The following is a 20538-nucleotide window of genomic DNA, read 5'->3' as shown; positions in this document are numbered from 1 at the left end:
ATCAATGAAAAAGCTAAATTTAAAATCTAAACCGTAAATGCTAGACCCTAAGTAGTAAAAAGTGAACTACTAAACCTAATAAAACAAAAAAAAAAAAAAACTCAGTCATAAACTCTAAAATCGAAACTCTAAGTGCAATGCACTTTCACATTTTTGCATGTGCAATCTTTTAATACTAAATATGCAAAATGTTAATACTAAATGTGAAAAATATTAATACTAAATGTGAAAAATGTTAATACGAAATGTGCAAATCTGAAAAAGTCTAAAAATTACAGATTTTTAAGTTTAAGTTGCATAGTAAATTGATAATAATTACGAAAATACCACCATATTTTTTTAAAAGTCTAATATGCTGGTTCAATTTTTCTAGATGTAAGGTTGAGATTGGTTCTTAGTTTTCTCCTATGAACTTGTTCTCATATTATCAATACCTATATATATATATATATATATATATATATATATAGAGAGAGAGAGAGATATAAAATGTAGAGGAGGTGTCCAGGTGAAACATGTGGGTGAATGATAACCATTGATCTTGCCAAAATTAATTGTCCATATTGAACACTCATTAAAAAAAATGCAATGGCATTTTGATAATTTTATGTATTGTTGAAACTTAAGGTATGCATTTTATGTGTTTAAGATGTAGTGTTTTAACACTTATGGTGCGCCATTTTAACGCTTAAGGTGCGTCAGGTCTAAACTTGAGAGGTTAAGATGCTTTATTGTTGAAACCTAATGTGTGTCATTCTAAAGTTTAAGGTGCGTCTTTTCAAAGTTTAATGTGTGTCCTTTTAACACTTAAGGTGTGTTATTTTAACATTTAAGGTGCGTCAGTTATACACTTAAGGTACATAAGTTTTCGACTTAAGGTGCATGATTTTAGCATTTAAGGTGCGTCTTTGTAACACTAAATGTGTGCCATTTTTAACACTAAAGGTGCGCCATTTTAACACACTAAATGTGCGTCATTTTAACACTTAAGGTGCGTCATTTTTACACTTAGCTTTTGCCTTCTGGAGCGTTTTTTTTTTAATTTTCATTGATTTGAACCGTTGATCTAGATTTAATCAATGGTGGCTCATATCTCACCGCATGTTTCACCTGGGGAATTCTTCTCACCATATCCCAATGATTATTTTTTAAATAAGAATTTCAAAGTATATCAATGCAAGATTATATAGGAAATGTTCATGCATACGCAATTGAGTGTTGAATTTGTTTATTTAAATTGGTAATTCAAAATATATGAATGCAAGATAATATAGGAGTTATTGATTATAATTGTCACTAAAATAAATGTTTGCAACTTTGTAATAACGTTGGTCTAAATACTTAGTCTAAAAATGATAGTCTAAATAAAAATACTACTTTTTGTTTGACTTTCTTTAAGTCCTGACGTCCTGTTAATTATCTTTTGGGTAGCATTGTCATTGTCTTTATCTTCAATACTTGTCTTCTTCTTCATAGAGAACTACAATGTCATGCAATGAGATTATGGTGTAGGAAGTTGTGGATTTGCCTTGTTGTGTATATAACTGGAATCTTAGTTGTACTATGAACTCTTAATTTTGTAAGCTTATGTTGATATTTGGCAGTGGTAGTTTTTTCATACATGTTTTATGTGTTGTGAGATGTGTGTCGTAGATTATCATGTGAAATATTGAATAAAATATTAATATTTATTATACTTGTATAAAATAATTGGTTAATAAATAAATAAATAAATAAATATATATATATATATATATATAACATTTTGTATTATAACTTTGATATTTAATTACAAGATAGTGTAAAATGAAGACAATTGAGAATATAGTGTATATAATTAATTAATGAAGGCTCTTATTAAATTTGTATGTAGATAGATAGATTATAGATGTAGATGTAGATGTATATTTTATATATATATATATATATATATATATATATATATATATATATATATAATTTGTTTGAAGAAGTAGAAAATTCCAATTGCTTTGAAGAAATAGAAATTGTCAATTTGTTTGAACTTCATGAGGTGTCAATTGCTTTGAAGAAATAGAAATTGCCAATTTGTTTGAACTTGATGAGGTTTCGGCAATTACCATTGAATTGATGAATTAACGAATCCGTTAAATGGAAAAAGTTTGGTAAAGTTATAAAAGATTAGGATAAATTAGGAATTTAATTGGAGGTTGCACAATATGAAAGAATACAAAGTACAATTTCTTATAACAGACTATTACACCAACATTTTTTTAGTTCCAGTTAGGGGTCTAAGCTCTTATTAAAAGTGTAGATATGGTGTGTGGGCGTTTCTCTAACCCCAACCTTTTTTTCATGATAAAATTTATTACTACCATATGGAAGCTAGCTAGCAATCCTAGTTCATTCACGCACCATACCAACTCTCATTTCAACAAAATTAAGATAAGATTGTATTCAATTAAGGTTAGGCAGTACTCAATCCCTTGGCGATACCCTCATTTAAAGAAAACTAAGATATGATTGTATTCAATTAAGGTGAGACTTACAGTTGTGATCACTTGGCCATTCTCTCATTTCAAGAAATTCAAACTAAGATCAGATAAGATTGTACTGTATCTCTTCAATTAAGGTGAGACAGCAATCCCTTGGCCATCTCCATGACATGCATGATTCCAACAAAAGTTGACAATGACACACTCCCAAGAACCACTGCCATCAACCCCAAACCTAACGCCGGCCTATTCTCCATCAAAAACCTCTGCAACAAACCTATGAATTCACAAATATCCTCGTTGTAATGTTTCACGTACTCCTTTTCCCATCCCATCCAATGCATCTCCGCCGTCCGATCCCCGTCGTCGCCCTCCAACGCCTTCATCTCCTTAATCCTCAGTCTTAGCACTATCATGTTCTCGTCCACGATCTTGTTGCGCCCACTGCACCGGTGATCTTGATCATTATCCCCCCTTCTCGCCGCCGCAATAATCCTCCTCGTCATTTTCTTGTCGCCGGTGGTACGAGGTGGAGTTCCCATAAAACGCCTGGCCGCAAGCGTGTTGGGACGGCGAGAGAACGAAGTTATTGCCTCCATTATTGTTAAGAAAAGAAAATAGATTTTGTTTGCAAATTAAGCTAGCAAAGTGCAAATGAATTGATGGAAGGGAATTATGTTATATTAGGGCATATATAATATATATATAAAGGAAAATGTACAGGTTTTAACGTGTTACACATCGATGAGCCACCAAGGAGTTTCTTAGACAGAATAAAGGGTCGTCGTATTACGCGGAGCCGCAAAAATGGTCGACAGCAATCATTGATATTCTCTCATTTCTCTTAGCTTCTTCGTGGGATAGGATACGATGTTGACCTGGCATGATGACACGTCGGTTGCATTGCTTTAAAGCTTTCTTCGACAATTCCACCAAGCAAAAGATGCTGGCCTGGTGGAAGAAGTTTCTCTCAACATATCACATACATTAAATTTATTACAAAATTATTATACGGATCGGATCGGAGTAACTTTTAATTAGCTTCAAAACTTGTTCATGAATGATGGGGTATATATAGGCTGATGTTCGGTACTAGAAGTTTGGTGTCAATGAAAAGCACAACTGATGAGAAGGGGAGAGATGCGGAGAGAAGAGGGCGAGCTTGAAGGACGCGGAGGAAGGTGTGATGGTACGTGAGGGTCGGTCGATCGAGGGTTTGTTATAGAGGTGACAAGGCAGCTGAAGACATTAGACTCAGAGTCATATATTGATCTATTGAAACAATTAATTATCATGGAAGAAAGGACAAGCTAAAGGGGATAAAGGAGAGGAGTCGGTCCGGACTGACCTAGGAGCCGTGGCTGAGGTAAAGAAGGCGGTCGGTCGAGGGTTTGTTATAGAAGTGACAAGGCAGCTGAAGATCTTAGACCCAGAGTCATATATTGAGCAGTGCTATTGAATTGAAACAACTAATTATCATGGAAGAAAGGACAAGCTAAAGGTGATAAAGGAGAGGAGTCGGTCCGGACTGACCTAGGAGCTATGGCTGAGGTAAAGAAGGCGGTGTGAGAAAGGCGATTATGAGAGTTTGCTAAAAGAGTCAGGCGACGGGAAGCGGAAGATATGGAAGGAAGATTAAAGTAGATTAGAAAAGTGTCCAAATGTAATTAGGAAAGAATTCCTAACTTGAGTATATATGGTAGTTTAGAGTTTCTAAAGGGAAAAATCTCTCCTAACTTGTATAGTTTAGAGTTTCTAAAGGGAAAAATCTCTCCTAACTTGTATAAATAGGGGTGTAAGGCCTTGAAAGGACGCAAATTATATGGTGGACCATGGTCCACAATGCATTGTGGACCGTGGTCATGGCTGATACTGCAATTGTGTTGAACGGATACTGCAGTTATGTTGAAAAGATACTGCGGTTGTGTTGAAAGGAAACTGCAGTTACGCGGAACAGAGGTCGTTCATCCATTCAACACAATTGCAGTATCCATTCAACACAACTGTAGTATCCGTTCAACACAACTGCAGTATCAGTTCAACACAACTACATTTACAGACGGATGAAATGGCCTCTGTTCCGCGTAACTACAGTTTCTTTTCAACACAACTGCAGTATCCATTCAACACAACTACAGTATCAATTCAACACAACTGCAGTATCAGCCATGACCTATGGTCCACAATGTATTGTGGACCATGGTCCACGATATAACAACTGTTGAAAGGGGCACGTGGACCATGGTCCACGATATAACAACTGTTGAAAGGGGCACAAGCAATTTTCCACACTCAATAGGCAATTTACGATACAAAGAAGGTTGAGAAGTCACTCTAATTTTCGATCAAACGGTAGTCGATTTTTCAGTAAGTCACTCTAATTTTCGATCAAACGGTAGTCGATTTTTCAGTAAGTCACTCTAATTTTCGATCAAACGGTAGTGGATTTTTCGGTAGTGTTGGGCTGCCATTTGACCATTCGTGGTTGATAAAACCAACATTGGTGCCGTCTGTGGGAATCGATCAAAATGTTGTGTGGTTCCAACTAACTGAGAATGTTGAAAGTATGTAGCAATGGTGACCACCAGGAGTCGTCAAGGTCAAGGTCAAGGTAGGACGCAACCTCAGGTGCAAGTGAATGGTGCTATGAGACAAACTATTTCTTAGGAAAGGGACCTGCGAGAGCAGCTACCCCGACCCCGTACTGGTGATTTGCGAGAGCAGCTTAGTCTCCAGAATTCTCGCGCTCAAAGTGAGCAAGTGCGAGTGGAGGACCCTGTTGCTGAGGGGGTCATCCGAGCTGGGGAGGTACCTCCGCCTCCTCCACCAGTCGCACCTGAGCGACCTGGAATTCTTGAGGCACTCACCCGAATGACAGATTTGTACGAGCGAGAGTTACGTATGCGTGAAAGGGGTATTATTAGGATTATTTATTCTTGTAGCTGCTGAAATAGTTTTTTTTAATTGATTGTAGAGAGTATTTTGTATCATTCATATATATATATATATATATATATATATATATATATATATATATAAACTTCTTATGCTATTTTCATACATCTCTATTTTTTGTTTTTACTTCTTGTTCTTCGTGTTCATCAAACGAGTTAAGGCCGGCAAACAAACCTACATCACAATATGATTCAATTATTACGTTTTAGAAAGATATATTTTTAAAGAATCATTTATTCAAAAAATTTTAGTGGCGAACACTGTCCGTCTGTCCGTACTTACCAATTTAGAAAGGCGTGATGACGTTGAATTTATAAGTATGAATTGAACACCTTTTGAAAGGTAAAAACTTCAATGTCAATTGCCCCAATTTGACGGCTCTGTAATATTTTCATTGCATAGTATCATTAGGCTAAATCATATGTTCCAACTGATCCGTCCAAATACTTTAAACCTCAATTTCTATATTTAAAAAAAAAAACATATATCGTAATATCGTATATCATTTAAAAGTCAAGATTAGATTATAAGATTAAGATTCGTCTTGATTCTATGATATATAATATAATATAATATTTTGAAAATGTAAGTTAATACGTGATAGAAAAATCTCTTATGTTTATATACTTTTTATTAAAAAGAAAATAAAACTTGTACCTTTTAATTTATTTTAATCTTGTTTTTTTTTTTTTGAAAACATTTATTTTAATCTTGTTGAAATTATTTGATTTGTACAGTCGATTTTTTTTAGATGATTTCATTTTAGACAAGTTTTTGACTTTATAAAAGTTGTGAATTGAAAATATTGGATCCGATGATGAATTTTTACATTAATAAATAAATATTAATTTTTTATTTTAAAATTAAAGCCACTTTACGGTTAGAATTATGGTAAATTATACCATGGATACGGGTCTACCTTGCATTGTAGACTCTGGTCAAAAAATAATCTTTAAATTTTGTATTGTAGTTGACAGATTTTGTACTTACAGTTGACATTTTCTGTACGTGTTGTTATCATATTATGTGTCAACAATTATCAAGTTATTTATTTATATGTACAGAAACGGTTAACTGTAGGTACAAAATGTGTTAACTGAAGGTACAATTTTTTTTTGTATTTAAGCTCACAATGTAATATAAACCCTGGTCGATGGTATAACAATTGGAATGGACAATTTAATTATGCTATGGACCTGGATCCACTTTGCAGTCTATATTCACAATTTTAGATCTCAGCATACAAAATTATATTACTCAATATTCACAATTTTTAACTCTATTCACAATTTTGTTATATAAATTTAAAAAATGTGTTATACTATTGAATATAGAGTTATGAAATTGTGAATATAGAAATATGAAATTATAAATATAGAGTTCTGTAATTGTGAATATAAAGTTTTAAAATTGTAAATATAAAAAAATTGTAAATATAAATCCGAATCTACAAGGTGGACCTGGGTCATTGGCATAACAAACGCTTCGAATGAAAAGCGTCTCTGAAATGTGTTGACTAAAATTTACAAAATATGCTAAGCTATAACAAAGTAATGGCGGTTTGAGTTTTATCCATACAAAGTTACATTTAACTCTCTTCCACTATTTAGAACATATTATTAAGTTTAAAACCAAACTTTAAAAATTTTCACCACTTTTAGCATGTAGTCCGGCTATATTATAAAGAAATAAAGTTGTATTTTTATGTTTAGTCATATCTTTTAATATAGTAGTAAACGTTTAATCCTAATATATATTATATGATCAATTTATTCAAATCAACTCTATTATATATATATATCTTTTAATATAGTAGTAAACGTTTAATCCTAATATATATTATATGATCAATTTATTCAAATCAACTCTATTATATATATATATGTGTGTGTAGAATCCTAATCATATTAGAATCAATCCCCAAGTGAGAACTTGTGAATAAATTCAAACTACTATTAATATGCAAGATCTTATGGATGGGAAATCAAGTAAAAATGAGCGGAGTAATTTTCATAAATATTACAAAGATTTGTTTATTTTCATCCGTATAGTTAAATCTACTAAATAAATGATTTGAATTTTTAAGCAAGTTTTCATCTAGAGCATAGTTCTGACCTGATTATAAATTATTAACCCTACTAAATATACTTACCAGCTGTTAAAATGTTGACGTTGGCAATCACTTATTCTAAACTACTTTTAATAAGTCCACACGTAATTAACTGTTTAAAATATATTATCTGATAGTGTTCTTTTCTCCTCCCAGATACTGCTTATAATATTCTAAACGTATCCATGCGTAAAATCACATTTTTTTATATATAAAAGAAAATACATTTTTTCTTTAATTTAGTTCTTCACACTATTGAAATCATACAAAAATCAAAGCAATGACAGTGGGATGGGCAGGATTGTAGGTGGACTACACAGTATAAATTATTGTAGTTTTAAAGAGAGTCAAATGTGTTTTTTAGTGCTTTTAATGTGTACAAAAATATATTAAAATATTGATTTGTACAGATATATTTGTCATATATATATATATATATATATAATTTTTTTTTAAAATATGCTTAAATTTTGATTTAATTTTAATGATTCTAACTTTTTCTGCGTATCAAAGAGTAAATTATTAATACATATACGGAGGTAAAAAGAATAATATATATCCCAAGTTTGTCTTTTCTTACTAATGTATTTTAATCTGTTGTTTTCGTCAAACTTCACATGTTTACAGCCGATAATTTTCAAGCGGCCACTCATTTTCTTAGACGTTTTCAGCGTGATACTCTGTTTTATTATTTTGGAATAAATTTAAGAATTTTATATCTTATGTTTTTTTTTTTAAATATATCTTATGTTAATTGTATCAAAAAGGTTTAAAAAATAACACTTTAATATTAAATATTTGTATTGATGAATATATTAGAAGTGGAGCAAATCGATCCGGAAAGACGAAGCAATGAGGACTCAAGCAGACCCAAGGCCACGAGGTTGAGCCCCGGACTCGGACCTCCCTAGGGCAAGTTCTTGGCTACAAGGGGTATCGCCCAGGAGGTCTCGGCTATGGGGTATCGAGCATGAGAGCTCGGTTAGGAGGCCTCGGTGATGAGACCTCGACCACGAGGTCTCGGCCATGGGGTATCGGCCTGGAGGCCTTGGTCGGTCAAACCGCGGCTCCAGATGCGGTCAAGAAGGGTTTTAACTGCTCCCACCGTATTAGGGGGTGGTTAGAGGGTTCCTTGTGTATAAAATGCTTCCTTATTGTCTCATTAAGACATATTCATATCTATCTTTGTCCTAATCTATTCTTGTAATAGCCATTACGCAAGATCTTAATTAATACAAGAATTGTCACTGTGACACACATTTATTGTCTTTTCATAATTGTAAGTCTCCAAATGATACACATTTGGACCACCTTTAATTAGCCTAATTATTAGCCAAAAACATAAGCTTTTTTATTAGGTGGTTTTTTCAGTTCGCTGGATCAGTTCTGGATCAAAGACAGAGTTTCCTTCACACAGTCTAGATCAGCGCTTGTGAGCAATCGAGTGGGCAGTTTTATTCAAACTAATTTTAGTCTTCATGATCCACTATTTTTGCTCAGATTTATATTGATGTTTGAAGCTTATTTTGTGGAGATCTCAGCTGCAAAAATTCAGGATTTAATGGTTAATGGTTCGACTATAAATAGAGTTCAAACTCATGGGATTTATTACACGAATTATTATGCTATTCTCGTCCAGATTTTCACGAGAGCTTTAAACAGTTTCCCTCTTATTATTTTTGAGTATTAACCAACGTATATGAGTGTTTGATGTTGTTGTATTGTCCGGCGAAACCAGAGCAGCGCACCCTTTCTTTCTTTTCTTCTTTTTTTTTTTTAAAAAAAAAAATTTAGCTCTGGTTTCCGGCTGGTCCTGCCGAAAACCAGAGCCGACGGAAATCATTTTCCTTTGCCTGGGACGTCCCTCTCTTAAACAGCCTGGGCGGAAAATGACTTCTGCCAAAATGGGTCTATTTTCCCCAGTCAACGGAAATCATTTTCCTTTGACTGGGTTTTCTAGTGGTTGCCAAACACTCCAAGCCCGGAAAATGATTTCCAGAAATTATTTTTCGAGCTTCCAAACACACCCTTAATTAATTTGGCTGATATGGCAATCCTGATAGGTTCAAGACTAGCAAGTAGTATCGAACAAGTTATAGGTTCGAATAACGTAACATTGAAGGGATGTTGTGTAGCTGAAGCTAGTAAGTGTTAGGACATAGAATTTAATTTTTAGATTAAGTCTTAACATCTTGCTATTGAAAATTGCTTACACCTACCATTCAAATATTTAAAAAAAATTAAAAATATTGTGTATTTATTATTAGTTATACATTGTTGTGGCGTAGTAGTAAACATTTTATTCAAATATAAACAAGTGGAATGGGTAATATTAATAAGAGTTAATTTCAAGAATAGTTTTTTTTTTTTTATCTGAAACGGAGGGGGGACCCCAGGAGCTCTAACATGAATTATGCTCCATCACTCTTCTAGCCCGGGTAATATTCAAGAATAGTTCTTTGACTGTTGACATTTATCAATTTTTATACTCAACTTTCAATTGGACCAAAGACCGTGTGGTCGAGTGACACCCGATTTACACTCTCACATAGAAGGGAGTGAGTTTATTTGAGCCTCAGTGGAGATGACTGTTGACTCCTTGTACTTCAGTAGGTTGAGAAAGTAGTTATGAACACAGTATCATAAATGATCCATTGACTATTTACATTTACCAATTTTCATCTTCAACTTTGAATTTGACCATAAATGGTCCATGGACTTTTGTACCAAATTTGGTCTCTAAGAACTTTTTCTCCCTAAATACATGAATAAAGCAAATTTTTCATCTATCACCATCAAATTTTACTATATGTTTCATCATATTCATATAAATACTTGTATATTTTGATTTTTATTCTTTTTATGTTTATATTCGTAATATATATATATATATATATATTAGCAACAAGCTACTATGAATAGCGAATTACCGCTCGCAACAGCAATTTGGGACTGCAAATAGTAGCACCTTATTGTTCATAATCCAAATTAAACTCGCTATTGCAAATAATTACTCTTTGCTTGATGCCTCAAGTATAATTTTTTTTATATTATTAATATTATATTATTAATTTTGTTATTATTTTATGCAACTAGTAATTATATTTTTAAATATGTTATTTGAACAATTCTATTATTATAAATTTTAGTGTTCGATATTGTTATGAATTTTTATGAAATAATTTTTTTTGTTGATGCTTATTAATACTATATAAGTAATTAGTATATAAGTCTCACCATATCATGGATAAAAATAATAATGTTGATGTGGGTGAATAACTATATAATAAGAAGAATTTTATGATATATTATAACATGTTCTGTAAGATAATTATAAATGATAAATGATTGAAAGTTTGTAACGATGTATTCAATTTAGAATTTCAATGATTTTTGTAGACTTGTTAAAATTAAAAAAAAAATTGATATACATCGCTTCACCAATGCACCACATCATCTCAACGGTGTGTGGGTTCACAGGTTCATGATAAAATTTTGTTAAATTTTATTACTTCCATATGGAAGCTAGCTAGCAATCCTAGTTCATTCACATATATACCAACTCTCATTTCAACAAAATTGAGATGAGATTCTTTTGAATTAAGGTGAGGTAGTACGCAATCCCTTGGCCATACTCTCATTTAAAGAAACTAAGATAAGATTCTATTCACTTAAGGTGAGACAGTTATCATCACTTGGCCATACTCTCATTTAAAGAAAACTAAGATAAGATTGTATTAAATTAAGGTGAGACGTACAGTTATGATCACTTGGCCATACTTTCATTTCAAGAAATTAAAACTAATATCAGATAAGATTGTACTGTATCTCTTCAATTAAGGTGAGACAGTACTCCATTGGCCATCTCCATGGCATGCATGATTGCAACAAAAGTTGACAATGACACACTGCCAAGAACCACTGCCATCAACCCCAAACCCAACGCCGGCCTATTCTCCATCAAAAACCTCTGCAACAAACCTACGAATTCACAAACATCCTCGTTGTAATGTTTCACGTACTCCTTTTCCCATCCCATCCAATGCATCTCCGCCGTCCGATCCCCGTCGTCGCCCTCCAACGCCTTCATCTCCTTAATCCTCAGTCTCAGCACTATCATGTTCTCGTCCACGATCTTGTTGCGCCCACCGCACCGGTGATCTTGATGGTTATTATCCCCCCTTCTCGCCGCCGCCGCAATCCTCGTCATTTTCTTTTCGCCGGTGGTACGAGGTGGAGGCGTCGCCAAAAAACGCCTGGCCGGAATTAGCGTGTTGGGGCGGCGAGAGAACGAAGTTATTGTTGCCTCCATTGTTAAGAAAAGAGATTTTAATTTGTTTGCAAATGAATTGATGGAAGGGAATGATGTTATATTAGGGTATATATATAATATATAGAAAGGATCGAAAACGTAGAGGTTTTAACGTGTACCACATCGAGCCACCAAGAGCAAGGAGTTTCTTAGACAGAAAGGGTCGTCGTATTACGCGGAGCCGCAAAAGTGGGCGACAGCAACCACTGATATTCTCTCATTTGTCTTCTTCGTTGGATTTGATGCTGACCTGGCATCATGACACGTCGGTTGCATTGCTTTAAAGCTTTCTTACACAATTCCACCAAGCAAAAGACGTTGGCCGGATTTCCTGGTGGAGGAAGTTTCTCTCAACATACATATCACAGTTGTTATAACGTGGATCAGGGGTCATGGTTGATATTGTAGTTATGTTGAACGCATACTATAATTGTGATGCACCTTAAACTAGAAAAGTGATACACCCAACTTTAAATATACGCATCTTTTTTTTTTTTTTTGAAAACAAATATACGCATCTTAAAAAGGAAAAAGGCGCACTTTAACCTAAGGAAAGACGCACCTAAAGTTTTAAACTGGCGCACTTAAAGCTTCAACAACAAACACACATTAGTTCTCAACTGAAGAACTAACGCACCTTAAGAATAAAAACCACGCACCTTAAGTTTAATCAATATGAAAAGTGACCAAATTGTTACCACGTTTTTTTTTTTTTTAAATCTTTGTTAATCTAGACATTGATTTTGGAAAGATCAATGACTCTCATATCACCGCATGTTTCACCTGGGCACATCATCCGCATTTGAACCTACACACACATATATATATAGAATATGGCTCATATGCGGCCTGGTCACCCCATGCGGTCGTGCGGCTGAATCTGTGCCATCCAATTGAATTAGTCTAATGGTGGCAATTGCAGTTCGCGCATGTTAAGTGAGGGTTTTTTGGTAATTTTAGTATCTATATTGAAATAGTGTATTTTAGTACATGGTGTGGTGCGTTTTAATACATGTTATGGTGCATTTTATTACGTATATTGGTACATTAACTGTATTGTGAAATTGTGTGTTTTAATTCATCCGCTGGTGCATTTTGATACATATATAGAATGATGTGTAACTGTGTTGTGGAATGGTGTGTTTTAATCCATGCCCGCGTACATGATTTTGGAATTTGATTTGCACCCCCTGCGCACAAGAGAGATCGTATATGTTATACAATTCAATAAGCCTTAAAAAGACTCTTGTATAAATAGTTATGCAAACCCATTTCACAAACTAATGTGGGGCAAAAGCTACTTTAAAGTGTTTTTCCTTCATTTTTCCAACTCAAGTGGGTCTACTTTGAGAATCAAATTTCTCATTCATCCATTATCCGTTTTGACCGTACAATATATCAATTTTTTCATCTCACTACGAATAACTTGAATCCACTTTGACCCGACCCAAATCAAAAGTACACTCCACTAATATTTGTACCACAAAATATTCACTTAAAATGTTATTTTATGCTATTTTTCCAGCACCACTTACCCCAAGTGAGTATGCAAAATCAATAGTCAAGGAACCTCTCAAGTGATGATGAGCTTCTATTTATAAATTCAGTATGCAAAAATATTACAAGTGTTAGTTTATTAATCTTTCTCTCCTTTCTTTTTTTAAAATTACAAATTTGTTATCTTTTTTGAAACACAAAAAAATCTTGTGTTAGACCATTTTATGTGAGGCACATCTCAATATGTAATATTTTTTCTATAAAAAAATGTTAGAGACTTTTTTTTACGAATCAATAAACATTATAGTTTTACCAAAAAACATGACTTGTTTCATGAAAAGTATTAATAAAAATGTAATATCGTTAATCAATAAAATTTTATATTTTTATTTTTTATTAAATATATTACTGATATAAATGGTTTCATATCATTTAGAAATGGGTTTTGAAATAGTTGTAACTGGCTTTAATTATAATGAATTTTCTATATTATCTTGAGTACTAACTCAAATTATATTTTGTATCTGTCTATAACTACTTTCTAAATCTATAGAAACACATTTCTCAACCTATGGCTCGAACACATATTCTCCTATTTGATTCGTACTACTAGACCACAAGGTCATTCGAAAACATCAAATTATATTTTGAAATTAAAGTTTCTAACTAAAATTAATTATCCATTGATTAAAATAAATAATAAAATACGCTATCAATTAACATAATACGCTATGCGATATGATGTCTATTAATGGTTAAAGGCCTTAAATTTTCAAAATTGTGCTCTGTATCTGACCAAGACAGACCATAATTGGACAAAATAATTAGTTTTCAATTCCCTTAAAAGGGAAAAGTAAAAGCGAAGACATTGTTTTTTATGGTTTCATTTTATTCGTTGTGTTCATTGCATATACTCAAATCTGTCCAAATACTTGGAACGATACTATTTGATTGACTCATGAATAAGTAAACATAACACCCGCCTATCTTAGCTCAAGAACTACTAAAAAGACTTACTATTTGATTTCGCTAGTAGATTTCATCACCGTCATCAACTATTAATTTTATATAATAAAATTTATACCTATGCATTTGTTACTTAGGTGTATTCAATTAACACTTTAAAGACTTTCAAAAACTTTTAAAGTGATTGATTTTAATTGACTTTTATAAAATTTCTGTAGGCTTTTTTATGATCTTTTAAACTTTTATCAACTTTGTAAGAGTGTATATATAAATATCATTAGGAGACTTTTAAAAACTTTTTCATATTAAAAAGTCAACAAAAGTAATTAAAACTCTAAATTGAATACACCCTCATAAACATTCCATAACTTTTATTAATATATTATTTATATTTTTCTTACAAAAATATTTTTTTATAAATCATAAAAAAAAATTAATGCATTGTAAAAAAATAAAAAATAAATATTGATCGTGACAAAAATAGAGTATATTATACATAAAGAAAATATAATCAATTTTCAGTAAATATAACCAATAAAAATAATAGAGGATCACGTTCAAATGAGAATCACTTGCACAGGAGAGAAATCAGAACGCATGTCATCTGTCTACATGCCTATATCTAATGGATCAGAAACATTTAAAAAAATGCGGTGGCATTTTCGTAAATAATTGAACATCGAAGTGCAAGTAAAGTGTATTACAAGTTCAAGTAGCAATTTCATACAGTGGACCAAGTGCAAGTAAAAATGTATTACAAGTGCATGTAAAATGTATTGCAGATGCAAGTAAAATTTACATTGAACATCAATACTAAGTGCACCTAACGTTATAACTAGTTGCACATAATGTTATAATTAGGTGCACTAGGTCCACTAATGTTAACAAGGTAATTACTTGCACTTGTAAGTGATTTTACTTGCACTTTTTACTTGCAAAGGTGCACCAGCTATTTGCATTTATAACATATTTACTTGCACCAAAGTTTGAGTTATTTACGAAAATGCCACCGAGTCTTTTTTTTTTAAATTACATTTTATTCGTTGATCTGGACACGTGTACAGTTGTAACTGGTTCCTTATTTCTCTCCTGGACACTTGTTCTCATTAGAGCGAGCTCATATATATATATATATATATATATATATATATAACGAAAATATGAGATTTATTTTATTGAAAAATAATCTCAACAAAAATTAGTACAAAACCAAGAACTCGAATTTATTGATACTAAATAAAAACGAAAACAAGAAGAGAGTTTTATAATATGAGATTGTAAACCTAACAGAGAAGAAAAATGAGGAAATTCAAGTCGTGTGTACTCACACTCTACTTAAAATCGATTTGCTGCCTCCCGAGAATGCTAGAAGCGTTGTAGCATAGTCTCCAAGATAAAATGGATTAGGACTTTAGTGTTTGAGCACCCAAACATAAAGTCCGGCGAACTAGAACCACAGGTGAGCATGCACTTCAATTATTTTCAGAATTGTTGGCAGATTTTTCGTAAGAAAAAAGGTTGAGAGGGGAAGAGATGAAAAATTAATTTTTCATGTTAAAAACCAAAAGTAAACCATCTGCCCAACACCCAGGCTTTTTATAGGAGAAGAAGGATACAATAGCATTTAACAATGCCACTAATATTTTCAAAAAAAAATAAAAAAATACCACTAATATGCAATAGGGTTAGTTGTATTAAAAAAAAAAAAACAAAACAATGCCACTAATATCTAAAATAAATTCAGATACGCAACCTCCATAACAACAACTTTAATCTGGAGTTTAACACTGCTATTAGTCTATCACGACCATTAATCCTTAAAACATAAATTTGAATTAATTTCAAATTAATTCCTACGAATAAGAATTAACGTTGTCCAGAACGATACTTCGAAAAGTACTTCGAGTAGTACCCACGAATAGTTGCCTGAAGGTTACATACGAATAGTCAACTATTCGGTCAAACCAAATAGTCAACCTATTCAATTAGTCAACAAAAATCCGAATGAGAAAATAGTTTACTCTTTGGATTTACTACACGAATAGTGGCTCTGAGTTGAAAAAATTATATGAAATATTGGCATAACTTAGCTCTCAAGGCCAACCAATTTTTGGATGACATTCGCGGCCATGTACACGAATCAAGCATTTTCAGACTCATTTCGGGATTTGATTTGCACCCCCACCCCTACAACTCACGAGATAGAGCCTCTATGATATACAATTCAACCTCCTTCTAAAAGACGCATGTATATATAGTGGTGCAAATTCAGTGCTCAAACCAATGTAAGACAAGTGCTTTTACAAAGTCTTTCCACCTTCATTTTCCAACTCAAATGAGCCTACTTTAATAATCAATTTTCTCATTCACTCAATATCCATTTTGCGCTTACAATATATCGATTTCTTCGTCTCACTACGAAGAGTGCGAATCCACTTTGACCCAATCCAAATCGAAAGTGAACCCCATATATATTTATACCACAAAATAGCCAATATGTCACTTTATGCTAAAAATTCTAAAACAATTCTCCACATGAATGTAAATTGATTTTTGGGACGTGAAAAACGTCACGAGTGTGCTCTGCTATCGATCCCTGCGTAGCATAAGTAGGTGTTACCCTTTGAAGCTTGCCTTTTGAAGATATATTTACTCTTCTGACTACACAGGTCAAGTAGAAGCTAAGTTTTGTTATTATGTTGCTAAGGAGATGATGACTTCACCGTAAACGAGAACAAAAAATGCAAAAGATGAGGAAAATGAGCTTTATTATTTAGTTTTGGAATGAGATCGAGAAGAGTAAATATGGTTAAAAATTGACAATTACAAGACCGCGGGTGGTGGTACGGCAACTAAATTCGGAGGACCATTCTTAGTAGGTAAAAGTTTGTGTGGACCATTCTTAGTAGGTAAAAGTTTGTGTGAGACCATCACACAGGTCTTAATCTATGAGACGGATCGAATATTGATCCTAAAGATTCGATCAATTAACCAAATATTTGACTCATTAATCAAATATTTGACCAATCACACAGTTTGAGACCCGTGAAACGGTCTCAAACAAGTTAGTATTGTCAAAGCAGGTTGGCCCACCCACTGCGGACCTAATTTCTGGCAGGCTATCGCGGGTCAGCCCATTAGGCCCGCGGGCTAGGATTCATGCAATCCTAGTCCGCCCCACGCGGGTTGACGAGCCCCGCGGGCTTTTCTTCCCCTTTTTTTCACTTATTCTTTTATTTTTTTTTATATACATTCACATTGTCCTGTGAATATATATATTCACAGTACTGTGAATATATATAGTGCGGGTTCACGGGCTGGCTCGCAACCTGCGAAGGTTAACCCGCGCAGGCCGCAGGGTTTAGTGGGTTAAGCCCGTTAGGCCTGCTTTTCTGCCAACCATCTTTTTTGTAGTTCTAACCCGCCTCACTGCGGGCTTCAGCCTATTTGGACAGTACTAACACAAGTGATACCTTACTACAGAATAAAAAATAAAAAATTGATGCAACCAGTGGTGCGTCCTCTCCATCATGGTTGACGATGCCCTAGGATCCATCTCAATGGCATGTCTCTTGGTAGATTTATGTGTTGCATGTGAAAAAAAAGAAAATAGTTTACCTTCGAGCAGTCTAATTCCATTTCGGCAAATTATGCTGTGGACTCAGGTCCACCTTGCACGTCGTTTTTGTCTTTCTTTTTTTTAAAAAAAAATTGGTAAACATATTGCTGAATATATAGTTGTCCAAAAATGTGTGAATGTAGAGTATAGAAATCGTGAATGTAGATTTATGATTGTGTGAATGTAGAGTTACCCAAAAATGTGTGAATGTGCAGGTTTCAAATTGTGAATATGCAGTATAGAAATCGTGAATGTAGAGTTATGCATGTGTGAATCTGTAATAGAGTTAAAGAAGTTCTAGCAACTTGTAGCCCTGTAATGTGCGAATGTGGTATGACCTGTGAATATAGAGTTTACAAATTGTGAATTTAGAGTATAGTGTATGTGAATGTAGAGTATAGTTATTAAACATATAATCCTATAATGTGTGAATGTGGAGTTTACAAATTGTGAATGTAGAGTATAATGTATGTGAATGTAGACCAAGGTGCTGCTTGCAAGGTAGATCTGGGTCCACGGCATAACATCCCTTGCATTTCTTGGGATAAATCAGTAACTAATTTAACCATTATTTCTTTTTTATTTTATATTTTAATCCCTATCTCCGTCCCCAAAACCAAACAAAATCGGTAACAACCCGAGCCCAGTAACAATATTTGTTGCTCCAATTGCAATGGCGATGCAAATAAATCCAAATTTTTCGATGCTAACGCCAAATTCTTCCGTCAATCATCGGATTGCAACCGGAATTCCTCAAATCACCCTCAAAAGCAAGCCGTCGTTGGGTCTTGAATTGGGAAAGCGGCGTGCCGGAATATTCTCCGTTCGGTGCTCGGAGAAAGCAGCTCAAACAACACTCAGGACGTGCAAGAATTGCAAGACTCAGTTCGACCCTCTGCTCAACCACCCCCGTGCTTGCCGTTACCACACTGCCCATTTTGGCGGTACCTTCTTCAACTCTCTGTTCTTATTTTGCTAATATCTATCTGGGTATATGTATTTATGGTGTTTGGAAAATCAAATTTTGTGCTTGTTTTGGTAAACATGCTTTATCTTTTGGGAAATTTTGGTTATATTTTAGCAAATTGGTACCATCTAAAGTGTTTCAATCTTATGAATTTGTGGTATGATCAACCAATTGGCTCACAAAGGTATTCTTAGCATTTTACTTTTATCTGAAACACATTTCCCCAAGCAAGTTGCTATTTCAAGAATATCCATTTGCTACTTGTTCTAGTTTCTATGATCATAGACTAGCATATACATTTTTAGTTGTAGTCTGTTAGTCTGTTTAAGAATTTCTTTGAAAGGATGAGTTGGGATGAGCAACATTCTGCTGACTGGAGTAGGGTTCCATCAAGGGCTTGAAATCCCCAGAATGGTGGTGTTTGGTAGTGCTTGTTGAATTTGACTAATGTGGTTATAAATTCTATAGTCTACTTCTATATATTTATTGAAGATTAAAAATTACCCATTTTACAAAGCTTTAGATTTATTTTGAATTCTTGCAATTCATAATCATTAAGCCATAATAATTACAATGCATAATCATAATATTTTTTCCAAATGGGATCCATGTGTAGTTTGCATGGTAATTTGATCAACAATTGTTTCACCCATATCATCCTATGTATAAGTTAATACCCAATTTCATCATCGACTATAATAGTCTTTCTCAATTTAGCCCAAATTTTTTTTGGGTGATTAATTGGGTCCTGAATTTCGATAATTTTACCTAATTGAGTCTTCTGTTAAGCCTTCCGTCTGTTGGTTGTTAGAATCAAAAGGACTAAATTGAGAAACACCATTATAGTTGATGACTAAATATAGTAAATTGTGTAAAATCGCTATAGTTGAGGACTAAATTAGGTATTAATAGAGAGAAATTACCAAGCTATCCTTGATTCTAACCGCCAACAAATGGAAGGTCTAACAGAGGACTCAACTAGGTAAACCGTCGAAGTTCAAGACCTAATTAAGCACAAAAAGACATTTATGACTAAATTGATAAAAATCACTATAGTCAAAGGACTAAATTGGGTATTAACTCTGAAGAAGAATATCAACAGGATAGTACCATTGCTCTAAGCCATTTTTCTGCACACCTCATTTCCTTAGCTTCAGATCACTAAAATTCCTGCTTCACTCAGGAGAAACAAAGAGGAAGTTTGAGAGTGTATACACTGGAGGCACCATGAATACCCCTGACTCTGGTAAAATTCTCGAATATTGGCATTGCTGTGGATCCGAAGATTCCTCAGACCCAGGATGTACCGCTGCACCTCATGCTTCTTACGACGATTGATGCATTCGTTTAGCAAATAGAACCAGATCTATGTTCTGAGTTACATACTTCAGGCTCTTGGGGCATTTCTAAATTTGAACTTCCTTTGAGCTCTGTAACTCTTTGTACATTTCCCTTGCATCTAGATGTATATTATGGCTTTACTTTTGGTAACTCCTTGGAAATTTTACTCTGAAAACAATATTGTGTTATTCATCAATCCCATTTCTTGATTCAACAACTTGATTGATGGTGACATAGCATGAATCTAATTTCGGAAAATTATACTATGGACCATGAATAAATGCTCTTTTTAATATA

General features: G+C 33.6%; 3 protein-coding genes across 3 annotated transcripts; 1 reads left to right on the top strand and 2 right to left on the bottom strand.

The window, feature by feature from the left end:
• Positions 1-2199: 2199 nt before the first annotated feature.
• Positions 2200-3504, bottom strand: LOC116020992. Its single transcript, XM_031261580.1, has one exon. The coding sequence runs from the start codon at positions 3071-3073 to the stop codon at positions 2603-2605; it is 471 nt and encodes a 156-aa protein (XP_031117440.1). The 5' UTR covers positions 3074-3504; the 3' UTR covers positions 2200-2602.
• Positions 3505-11179: 7675 nt separating this feature from the next.
• Positions 11180-11907, bottom strand: LOC116020813. Its single transcript, XM_031261357.1, has one exon. It carries the CDS (start codon positions 11849-11851, stop codon positions 11372-11374), a length of 480 nt encoding a protein of 159 aa, XP_031117217.1. The 5' UTR covers positions 11852-11907; the 3' UTR covers positions 11180-11371.
• Positions 11908-18539: 6632 nt separating this feature from the next.
• LOC116020751 lies at positions 18540-20458 on the top strand. Its single transcript, XM_031261270.1, has 2 exons — positions 18540-18877; positions 20084-20458. Exons 1-2 carry the CDS (start codon positions 18607-18609, stop codon positions 20236-20238), a joined length of 426 nt encoding a protein of 141 aa, XP_031117130.1. The 5' UTR covers positions 18540-18606; the 3' UTR covers positions 20239-20458.
• The last annotated feature ends 80 nt before the right edge of the window (positions 20459-20538 follow it).

Source organism: Ipomoea triloba, chromosome 5 (genome assembly GCF_003576645.1).
Source record: "Ipomoea triloba cultivar NCNSP0323 chromosome 5, ASM357664v1".
NCBI classification, from domain to species: Eukaryota; Viridiplantae; Streptophyta; class Magnoliopsida; order Solanales; family Convolvulaceae; genus Ipomoea; species Ipomoea triloba.
Note: the sequence above shows the minus strand (reverse complement) of the source record. Positions and strands in the feature narration are given on the sequence as shown.